This window comes from Dreissena polymorpha, chromosome 3 (assembly GCF_020536995.1).
Source record: "Dreissena polymorpha isolate Duluth1 chromosome 3, UMN_Dpol_1.0, whole genome shotgun sequence".
Classification (NCBI taxonomy): domain Eukaryota; kingdom Metazoa; phylum Mollusca; class Bivalvia; order Myida; family Dreissenidae; genus Dreissena; species Dreissena polymorpha.
Genome location: NC_068357.1, coordinates 149,594,213 through 149,606,655, shown reverse-complemented (window position 1 = coordinate 149,606,655; position 12,443 = coordinate 149,594,213). Strand labels below are relative to the sequence as shown.

General features: G+C 34.3%; 1 protein-coding gene across 5 annotated transcripts in view; it reads right to left on the bottom strand.

Annotated features, from left to right (window-relative positions):
• LOC127871955 (dual specificity tyrosine-phosphorylation-regulated kinase 4-like) overlaps positions 1-12,443 on the bottom strand; it is a 106,291-nt gene that overhangs the window by 67,830 nt on the left and 26,018 nt on the right. For all 5 annotated transcript variants that reach the window (XM_052415245.1, XM_052415249.1, XM_052415247.1 and 2 more), the window contains one exon: positions 9,274-9,406. In XM_052415245.1, coding sequence (XP_052271205.1) covers positions 9,274-9,406 — 133 coding nt within the window. The remainder of the gene's footprint in view (positions 1-9,273; positions 9,407-12,443) is intronic.

The window sequence follows — 12,443 nt, the reverse complement described above, 5'->3', positions numbered from 1 at the left end:
CAAGTTGTATGGGGGGTCTAGGGCGTTTTCCTCCCTTATAGATGGTTGTTAAATCACACACCTGGATAGGTTATGTTATTCAGTAAAGTTATTGTTAGACATGACAATAAATCAGAATATCACAGGAATTGTTTTCCTGATCTCGTCTAACTGGCTAATTAAATAAAAAACACAAATATCTATAAAAACATGACTATATAATATTAAATCAAATTAAAGAATACTTAATTTGTGGATGACAAACTGCTCAGGTCCAGTAGCAATAGAGGAATTGTTGCAGTGAATAACAATTTCAACCAAACCTAGTTTAACACTTTCCCACTCAAATGCATGGTGAAATTTGCTTTGTGCAAACAGCATAAAACCTGCAGAAAAGCCTGCTAGTAACTTGCAGTCTGTTCAGGTTTTATGCTGTTTGCTGCTCATCTTTATCTAAGGATTGGAAATGAATCCTTTAAAATTTAATATATATACACCAGGGATCATATTTCCCCGCAACATCAATCGGTCCGGATATAAATGGGGAAAAAGTATCCAAAAATTTATGTCCGAAATCATGACAAATTACCTTAAAATATATACCATTGATTTTGCCATTCATGAAGGTGGTATAATAAATGTAAATGTTAAAGTAAAATTCCCTTAGGCATTTTTTTTTTAACAGAACGAGTTTTCTGAACTGGTTTTATCATTTGCTATTTCATTGTTGTTTCGTGTGCTGTTTTATCCGACTTTTTCATACTGGTCGTGTACGTAATTCCGGCCACTTTTGGGACTATTTTAACAAAATCTTTTGTTTTAGGCAACTGGTTGAAACTAAACTTCACATATATAATCCTGGGTTCAAAACTCATCTAGCATGAAAATTTCAATAGAATTAGATCAGTGTATGTTACTTTTATGAACAGAAATTAATGACATATAAACTATCAATTTTCATAGGGCAATTGTACCTAAAAAATCGGCCACCTTTTAGTTTAATCTGCAGGTAAAATTACAAAGCAATATCTTTAGACAAATGTCCTCATTTTAGGAGTATTAATAAAGGTTTACACAAACAATTTTTTTTCACTTGAAACTTAAAATAATGCGACATTATATACCAGTTACTCCCCCTACCTAACTTAATAAATATAGTGAACAATCACTTTCAATTGGCAACTGCAAATTCCTAAAAACTATTTGTTTTTAATATATTTTATAAAAAAAAAAAATATAGCTAAGAAATTTAACACATTTTGTATATAAATTTTACTTCATTGTCGATTTTTAGTAAACGCTTGTATTTAATTTTACAACAAATAACCTATTATTATTCTAATCAAGGGAGGTAATTCATATATTAAAAAAGTATGTATTAGGTCCTAATTTTTATGTTTTGATATATGTTTTGATACAATTAATTGAAAATACCTTAGTTAAAGTTTATTAGATAAAAAATAACAACAATTTTAACAAATATATTTGTTTCTTATATAAATATAAGTAATACAAATATTGATAATGTCACTTTTTCCACATGACAAAATCATCGTCCTTCAAATGTGACATTGTGATATAAAAGTTCACAGTGATATGCTTCAAATGATTTGCAAAATATTGAGAAAAGGGTTGGTTTTTAAGTTGATTTTAATAAAAATCAGCAAAATGTGTATGCTAAGATCATGAAAATGATTTAACACAGGTGGCCGATTTTTTACGTACAGGCCGGAATTACGTAAACGACCAGTAAGTCTATAACGATTTTTTTAATTGTTGTCGACTCGATAATAGCTTACAAACATGCACTGATACAAACAAATGTCTGTGCGTAGGTTGGCTACTGACAATAACACACCAATTAATTAAGAAATATTTCATGTACATTATAGTTTGTTGTCAAATAGCCCACGGCCGATAGTTAAGATGCGTAGGGATTTAATCACGAGAGCGAAACATTTGAAACCACGCATCTAATTTTCCGGTCGTGAGTTATTCAACAACAAAGTACAAAGTACACGAATTATTTCGATTCTAGCACGGTTTTACTAAAGATTCATAAAATGTATATTATTTTCTTGTGTACTATTTTATGTAAAGTTCCGCCCATAAAAAATAACTTTCGGCTGTTCTGTAGATCAGATCCGCGACTTTCATTCATAATTATATAACCGGATTATTACGCTGGTTGAAAATGTATGGGCATGTTTTGTATAGTTACAGTGCGTGCTTTCAGACGCGTCTTTTCGGATGCGTCTTTAATCCCCTGTTCACAAGTTTTTGATTCTTGGTCTGACGTGCAATAAACCGGTTCTGACCGGTTTAGAGACTGCAGCGAATGGTTTATCACACCTAATCAAGATAAGAATGTCATAAGGGTGTGTTAGCATGTACACTGTGTAATCGATTTCATGACATGGGAATTTTAGCAAACAGAATCAGACCGACTGTTTGGAATTTTCAATCGGTCTTTCATGACCCCAATCGGTCTAGTACCGACAAAACCGAAAAAATATGATCCCTGATATACACATGTATTAAATCTAACTTTCTAAGCGACTACAAATGCATAAAAAAATATATATCTACCGTAATTAAGTGGTAAAGGGTAAAATAAAGAAGCACATTTCTTTGTATTGATTCAAATTAGGAAATGTTAAAAGTTTTCATTATAAATGGTGTTAATCTCAGCAAGCCTGATTTCAAAGTATCAATTAAGGGCTTCCAGGATGTTTGCTTATTTCAATCAATGCCTGGACTTTACTCTACATGATATGCAATAAAATAGCCCTGAATAACCCAGCATAATTGAAGATAACCCCATAAAAAAGTCATAAAACCGTCTTGCCCCTAAAGATTCGCTAACATCAGTATTAGACTCCATCTCTTCAGCTAATATGCAACTTATTAATAATTCAAGAAAAATCCATAAACCTAAGGCAAATCCACCCTGTTATCTGGCGTATCACCAAACCAGCCTTCATGGGGAACATTTTCACTGACCAACCAGTGAATAATAGAACAACATCCTGTTTAAGAAAATCTTTGATGTCACATTAAAAAAAATCAGCATCTATTACAATTTGCTATTACTTCAAAGAAACCAGTGAAAAATCAATCTATGATACAAAATTTATTACCGATCTAGTCCCCAATGAACTGTTCTAATTTTCCAGCAAAAAAAAAGACTGGAAAGTCTTTATGCAACGAGCTATGGAGAATCTTGACCAGTTACACCTGAATGATTTATAACCATAATGCTGCGTTTAAATTATGTTCCTGGCAGCCACGGCAGTCCCATATGTCCGAAACGTATCGCGCCGTGTGACTGTTGCAATGTTTGACCTTTATCCAAAGTTTGCTAGGTTGTGCTAACTTTCCTCACGGTTTATCAAGGTATCTGTGACATGACGTCGAAGCGAAAACGCGGCCTTTCGATGGTGCTCTACGCATTCATCCACAGTCTGCCACGGATATATAAATGTTGCTTCAAAGTACGTTGCGTTCTATTAAGTTCCCGCACGTTGTTTGCATTTGTCATGCAGGTTTGATATGTTGCACACGTTTGTCAAGGTACCGTGCGGATCAAACATGGACATCCGAGAGGTTTCGGGCATGATTGTGCTCCTGGTATAAAAGAATACTCTCAAGCAACAGTATTAATTATAACGAAATAATTCCAGTGACATGGATGTGAACAACAAGGCCAATTTTGTGTTTGCCTGCTTATTTGCAGCATTAATAAAATCTTTGCGTTGTTAAGAGCTGAAAGAAGCACAAAAGTGCTGGAAAAGAGGAAGAAGGAGGCCAAGGTCCCTGTTGGTTCATACATTGCTATTGGGAGCTAAAAGGCAACAGCAATGGCCTTTGATGCATTTTTTACCAGGGAACTTCCCAACGAAGATATCAACACCTTTCAGAATTATCTGAGGATGACCCCAGAAGTGAATTCATCTTCTGCTTGCCCTGACTTGGTGGGTGCTTTCTTCAGTTTACCAAGTTAAGTGCGCATGCTCTCATACCACATTTTCAATTCACTGGGCTGCGTTTCATCTTTCACCCAGAGCCTGTCTTTTGCCTCTTTGAGCAGATAATTGGATTTTGCTGGAGGAAGTCAATTACGAGCTCTTTTTCATCTTCAGCAAAATTTGTTATGACCCTAGAGGTTGTAGTCTTCCTAGCACATGCACCTCCTTCTGCTTTTTGTTCCTCATTTGTAAGGGGCGCATCAACAGGAGCAGTGGGTTCTTCTTGATCGTGCGACGGTAGGCATGGACTTTCAGGTTGCTCCTCAACTTAAGCGTCCTTTGCAGCGCAGGGAGCCTTTGTTCGGCGCTTTCTTGGTGGCATTATACTGATCGAGTGTTAGGACTGAAATGAAAGCTTCCTGAATAGCACGGCTTTTATATACTCATCTTCAGACCGCGTGAATTGTGCCAGACCATACAACAACTCAACTGGCAGTAACGCATCTGCCTGCAAAACGCAACACGACGTAACGGGTCGGAATAAACACGTATCAAAACAGCTGTCAATTATCCTAGCTTGTCGTGGTAATCTTGACAAAATGTAACAAAACGTAACAAAACTTGATAAAAACTTAACATGTCAGGGAATGAATTAGATTCCCGTCAGAGTACCGACCCTTTTCGGGTTCTGTTATGGCCTGCTACGTACTGTCAAGTTTTGTTGCGTTTAAAAAGTTCTATCACGTTTCTCACTTCCGCAGTGGCTTCTGTGGCAAATTTTTTGACAGTTTTAAATTTTGACACCGCAACCACGTTGTGTCATGTTTGGCTATACCGTTCCCCTACGTTGCCTCACGTTCATCCCGTTTCCTCCACGGTGGCCCGAAACGGGATTGCCGTGGTCACCGGGAACATAGTGTAAATGCAGCATAAGAAACTATAACTGAAACATGTCATAATGAATTTTTAAATATATTTGTACAGGCCAACTCAATATGTCAAAGATTAGCATGTTTAAGTGTAAAATAACAAACTTTGTACTTTTTTTCATGAAACAGATTAATATAGTGCATTTACATGTTTAAATGCTTATTTTTGTTGTTTTTTTCCAGAAGTTTTAGTAATTTATCATTGCCTTTCAAATTTGATATGCGGTTTACACCTTTGTACAGTATATGATAAATGCAGATGTATAACAGTTTTATGCTGTTTGTAAAATCATTTTAAAGCACACTATAACAGAGAAGTTTCACACATTATTTTTCTATATGTCCATGTTAAAAATATGACCTCTTGAGCTGCAGGGTCAATTTGGAGCCCAGAGGAATGATGTCTACACACTTTATATAGGACCTAGAGCAGGGTCAATTTGGAGCCCAGAGGAATGATGTCTACACACTTTATATAGGACCTAGAGCAGGGTCAATTTGGAGCCCAGAGGAATGATGTCTACACACTTTATATAGGACCTAGAGCAGAATGCTACATACCAAATATGAAAGGCATGTTTTTTTCAGTTTCAGACAAGATTTAAACCATTTTCCATTAAATGTACAACTGGTGACCCCTTGACAAGGCCACTTTCGAGACCCCTGAGAATAATTTGAACAAACTTTGTATAGGACTTTAAAATGATCAGTTCCAGATAAGCATCATTGAGGCCCATAGGCCGTGAAACATTTGGGGCTCAGGCCCCTAATCAGCCTAGCGCCTAATTAACCACCATTGTCCAATCGATTTCAAAAGTTTAAATTAGCCTACCTGTGCCAAGGCTGGAAAGACATAAATGTGACAATGTCCTTTTATAGGAATAAAATGTTATCATAATACCGTAATGCAAAATTCAACCCCAGTATGAGCAAAAGCCTTCAAAATTCAGTTCCAGCACTAGAAGAGTTAACATTTTGAAAATGAAATAACCAGCACAACAATACAGTTTTTAAAAAAATAAATGATTGTCACTTGATAAGACAAAGTTGTCAAGCCTTTTATCTGAACATAAAATTGATAATTTATAAAATAATTGGCTTTATGAAGTTAGATTAGGCTAAGTATATAAGTAACAAAATTCTTTCGCAATGGTCTCATGGGGCCCCTAAACATTTCGGGGGACCATAGGCAGGTGCCTTATTGAGTATTCCAGGGGACTGTTTCCATTAACATCGTAGTACACATTTATGATACGATACATTTTTCGAAGGTACATTATTGCTTAAGTCCATATCATATTATTATAAATTTTCAGTACTTAATTAATTACATTGGCATCTCAAGCGCCGTATATATTTGACGAGCATGGCGAGCTAGTTTGTTTACTTATTAAGATTACAAAATTCTCTCTTAAGTTTAAATTGTCATACAATCGTTTATGAAACGGCCCCCAGGACTGAAGATGATGCTTCATATTGAATATGAAAGCCTTGTGCTTTATAGTTTCAGAGGAGAGGGTTTTCAAAGTTTTTACTATGTACACATATGGGGAAAACAAGTAACTTCCAGGGCAAGGCCAAGTTTGCATGACCCCAAGGGGATGATCTGAACAAACATTGACGAAGACCACACTACAATATAGCATAACAATTATTAAACCAATGCGCCATGCGTTAAAGGAGATTTGAAAATGTTTCATTTTAGACCCCTTTTGGGCCCTGTGACCTTATAAGTCAGCAAACAAGAACCATTAAAACAATTTAATAGAGGACAACCCAGGAAACATTCTTGTGACATTTTGTCAGATTCTGTCCAGTGGTAAAGGAAATTAAGTTTTTTCACAGAAACATGCAAGCACACACCTACTGACAGATCGACCATAGACACTTAGTATGGAAATAGTGCTCATGGTGAGGGAAAAACAGACACAGACGCCAACAGCTAACTATGATGCCTATAAAAATATATGTATGGATAATAACCAACACATTTATTGTGTGGCACCTATAGCAAACATTTATGTAAACCAGGTGTTCATTATACAAGATTATTAGCATATGTACCTCATATAAAGAAAGAATGATTACCTGTAGGGGTTCATCAAATAGAACCATTGTTTTGCAATTCCAAATTTTCTGAATTCTTTTGGTCTTTAACCACTTTTTATTGTTCAATATTAACACAAATCATAACTATGCTGGTTTTTTGGTTGTTTTTTAACTTTGTTCAAATTCCAAACTTAAAACATGATCTAGGATCAATTCCTAAGCATCTTAACTCCAAATTGTTGTTAAGTGACTGATACACCATGACCAATTCTACACTATTTCTTAATGATGCTATAAGCTCACTATGTATCTCTTCACGGTACTTAAGTAGTACATGTCCAGCAGTCTTTGATGTTGTATATAACAGAGTGATTAGAGGCAGTGCTGCATTATTGACCAGAGAATCAATACTGATGGATGAGCCACTATGATTGTACTAATGAACTCTACTATTGTACTACCATGAAAGGATTTGCTGAAGGAATCTAAAGATATTTTCAATGAAAATTTCATTAAAATATGACCTCCAACATGGTTCCAGTTTTCCAAACAAGATGTCTATTCCATATTTGTGTTCTGAATCTGCTACCATTTTCATTTCATTTTAAGCAAAGCAAAGCAATTTAGATTTGAAACAAAACATTTACTTTTCACCTAAGTTATTTTTGTTTTATTATCTAAAAGTTCTTATTTTTCCAATCTAAAATACATGTACTCGAAATCAATTATTCATTTTCGATAATGCATTAAAATGTATTTATTATAATGAGACAATTAGCACAACATAAATAAAATTACTTTTTGATTAAAATTGTATTTAACAATGTGCATAATGGCCATCACATACGTATGATAGTTATCAAATTACTTATGAGCACTTGTTGTGGAGTACCTGTAAATTTAAGCACATTTACACAATCATTATAATAATTATATATATATATATATATATATATATATATATATATATATATATATATATATATATATATATATATATATATATATATATATATATATATATATAAATCCAATTCAAATTAACCTTTTTCCTTCACTTAATTTTCACACCCACACAATTTGAAAGTAAAACGTCTTATGATTTATTTACTTATAAATCTATTTAAGAGTTAAATCTCAAGATATTACTGTGTGTTTAACATCAGTACGTGACAATCCTAAGACATCAAGAGAGGGATTCAGGTACTTATGTGGCACTTAGGTATGTTTGCTCAAAGATAAAAAGTAGATAAAGGGGATTTTAACTTATGACCTAAAGTTATGGCACCTTATTGTTAAATTAAATTAAAAATGAATTATTGTTATGCATAAAGAAAATAATAATATACCAGATAATATTTTTAAAAGGAGTTGTTCACCAAAAAATTTGCATTCTTGAAAAATATAATAAAATGCATTTAATGACAATGTAATGTTTGTAATAATCTTGTTTACTTAGAGCATTGCTTATATTATCCAGACATAAGTTGAAAAAATGTTTTCCTGTTTCTCTAGGTTTTTGAATCCTGAAAATTGCAAGCAAAATGTTACACACTTCCACTAGGCTTTCAGGCTGAAACATTTTCTAGTGTATTTAAAAGAATATATTAGTACTTGTAAACTCTTCATAAATTAATGTATTGTTGTTATTTTTAATAGCCCAAGAAGGAAGATATGGTTTGTTTTTTTAATTACATGTTTGAATATTATACCCAGCTTCTTTTTTAATGTTAGACTTTTTTATTAAAATTAAATGTAACTTTTAAAGCAAATGTTCGAAAGACATATCCTAGCTTGCTTTTCGAAAAACTAACAAATCTGCTATTACAAACACACCTGACCTATTTATGATCCTTTCAAATACCCATACTGTTTTTGCAATTATTAATTTAATGAAACCACCATTAGTGGATAAAAACGACCAGCAATGTATGTACTGAGTGATCAGTGAGGGAACTGTCAGCCCTTGCATAACCTGATGCCAGTACCCACATGATACCCACTTACCTCAGGGAAGACTGCTCTAGGTATCCGTATAGGGAACTGTAAGCCCTAGAAAAAGAACCTGATGTCTGACCCCAAATAACCCCTACGTACTTCAGGAAAACTGCTCTAGGTGTCAGTTTTGGGAGCTGTCGGCCCTAGCAAAACCTGATGTCTGACCCCACATAACCTCTATGTATTTCAGGGAGACCTCTCTAGGGATCTGACTAGGGAACTGTGAGCCCTAGGGTAACCTGATGTCTGACCCAAAAGTGTCTCATTAAGACTGCTTTAAGGATCAGAATAGGGAACTTACTGTCAGCCCTAGCATAAACTGATATCTGACCCCACAGGCCCATACTTACCCCAGGGAAAACAGCTCTAGGGATCAGTATAGGGAGCTGTAGGGTCTGCACATGCTGGACTGCAGGCTCCAGGATCCCGTGTACTCCCTTGTAAAAGTCACTCTCTTGGTAGGCCTCTTTGGACCGCTTCTGTCTGAATTAAAAAATGTTTAAGAATTGTATTCAAATTATTTAATGTATTGGTTCAATTGAGGTTTGTGACCATCAATTTGACCATTCATGAAATAATTTTATCATATTTTACATGCCCATCTGCCTACTATCATTTTTTGGAGATGGCATTTTAATTAAATAAAAGTCTGGTGAGTTACAATTGGTTTAAAAGTTGACACTCTTTCAAAGCCACAAATTGCAATTTGCTTAAATCAATTTGTCTTGTTTTTTCATCTCGACTTACTTAACATAAGGCCTTTAACAAGCCTATCTCACTATATTGCAAAATAATTAATTTATTTCTAAGTGTTGACTTTAGATGTAAAGTTTAATAAACAAATAAATGTACAAAACATTCGGCTAAGAGGAGCGAAAATTCTGCAGACTTTTATTTTTGAGCCAAAAGAGATATATACATGTACAATAATACACTTTATCCAGCTATATACAATAAGTGAAATAGAAAAAAGTCCCCGATTACAACCGATCCAGCTTCATTTGAGGCTCAATCTGGGAAAACAGGGCTTAATGCATGTGCATAAAGTATTGTCCTAGATAAGCCTGTCTGAACAGTCTAATCAGGGACACACTTTTTGCCTTGGCTGAATTTTTGTTAAGAAAAGACTGCCTTCAATTGAAAAATATCTTGAAAGTGAAAAGTGTTGTCCCTGATTAGCCTGTGCAGACTGCACATTCATTAAGCCCTGTTTTCACAGAATGTGTCTCAATTGTATATTGCTTTGTTATGCAGGTACATAATTGTTTATTGAAAAGCAATAGCTGTCATTAATCTTTACTTAGCCAAAGCTTCGAGAAAGAGGTTTGTTAAGAAGGTTGTTTGCTATCTTATTAGTCTCTTATTACTGTCACCAAAGATATTTAAGGCATGTAATGTTCACTCAGATTTACATAGAAGTAGCTGGTGGGAACTTATGTCAATAGCTGTCTCATGTGACTTATGTTTCAGACTAGTGAGCTATATTACATGCTTTCAAACATGTGATGATTTATTATGGAAAAAAAAACTATACTTAGTTCTATGTAAGCAAAATATTTCAGAAACAACTAGAGTTTTAAATTACAAACAAGAGATTGCCAAGCAATATGGTCCCCTACCGGTGAAACTCCACCATTGTCAGTAAAAAAAATTCGTGAGGTGCATAATCTATATATTGCCATCCATCCATGTTTTAAGTTTCATAAAAAAATATGAAGAACTTTTAAAGTTGTTGCAGAATCCAGAAAAGTGTGACTGACTGGCAGACAGACTGACAGACAGACGGAGTGCAAACCATAAGTCCCCTCCGGTTTCATCCGTTGGGTACAATAATGTGTGAGAACTACACAATAAATAGACATTGCAATAAATTACCTCATTCTTCTGTTAAGCACAATTTCAACAACACAGTAAAAAGTTACCACATCATATCAGCCCAATAACAGCATTTCAAACATTCACAGATATTTTCCTTTTAAAACAAATTCCAAACATTGACATCACATCTTTCAACAATTTACTTCATGCAGGCGTGCACAGAGCTTTCATGGGGTCAAATGAAGAAAACTGTGGAAGCATTAATCAATTTTGAAAGTTGATACTTAGCTTATCTTTGCTGTTTTTAAGCCAAATAAATTAGAAAATCAAATGAGCAAATTCAAAAAACTTTTTTCTTCAATTAAAGACAATAATCATTTATCTTGTTTTATGGGGTGTCAAAAATATAAAAAGAATAGAACATTTATTAACCTTGCATTAAATTTTATAGCCCATTTCGTCTCACATTTGGTTATCAACAATTATGTAGAGTCAAGTGTGTGACTTGTTTGATCGAATTTCAAAATTGATTTCTAAGGGTTGTCAGTTACTTAAGAGTAATTATACATTGAACTTAAAAAAAAAATTAATGAATATTTTACTCTAAGCACTTAGGCAATTAATTTATAATCTATGGGTGACTTAAAAAGCATATAACATTTGTTTGGAAATGATTTAAATAATGGATAAACATTGATTTTATTAAAAGTGTGCTCAAGTTGTTTGTGTTTTAAAAGATAATTAACCTCCTATATGAAAACAAGAGAACTGCCATTATATTTTTAAGTTTAATTATATTTCAAGCACCTTTGGGCAAATTCACCACTAGACTCGCAATTTCTGTCTAAATCTCACATCGCCGCATTTGGGCCAACGTGGAAAAACGCGGTGATTCGCTGTGATAACACTCTATGGGTGATTCGCGGTGATGTGGCCGTGATTTCACTGCGACCATCTCGCGATAAAGATCAGTTGTAGCATCATCGCAAAACACCGCGAAACGCAGTGATTCGCGCTGACTACTATATTTAAATTTCAACTTATTAAAAAAAGTAAACATTATTTACGATCACATACTATCGCGAAAATGTATGCCAATATGAAAATAAACACCCTACTTGCTGAATGTCGAAATCCTGATTTCCAAACAAGATCTTTATTTGTTGAAATAACACTTGTAGTCTTTTGGACAGCATATAAGAAACCCCAACAAATCCATAATGCCGTAATGTTATCGATTTGCTAACACAAACAATAACTCTCAATTAGATCATAATTAAAATAATTACCATCGTTTCGTTTACTCAGTTCGTTAGTAAAATGGACGCTACAAGGTATATAATTTAGTCAAGGGTTATCCTGGCCTAACCATCAGTTTAGCTTTTGTTTTATTTGCTGTATGGAGTTATAACAGGAATCTTAAGTGTTTAGTGTTAATATTGGATTGTCTATTGTTTCACTGAGTGCATATGGGATTGTTTAGTGATTGATTACTCTGTGAATAAAATGGCGTTGAGGAAACTAAACCGTCAAGTGACTCACTATTTAGTTAAGTTCGATTGCGATGGAAGTTGATTCTCTGTTTTGTGGGGTTACTTATACGCTTTCCAAAAGACAGTTGTTTAATCAACAAATTAAGATCTTGTTTGGAAAGGATTTGCAAGTAAGTTCTTTTGTCACACATTTTCGCGACCCAATTAAA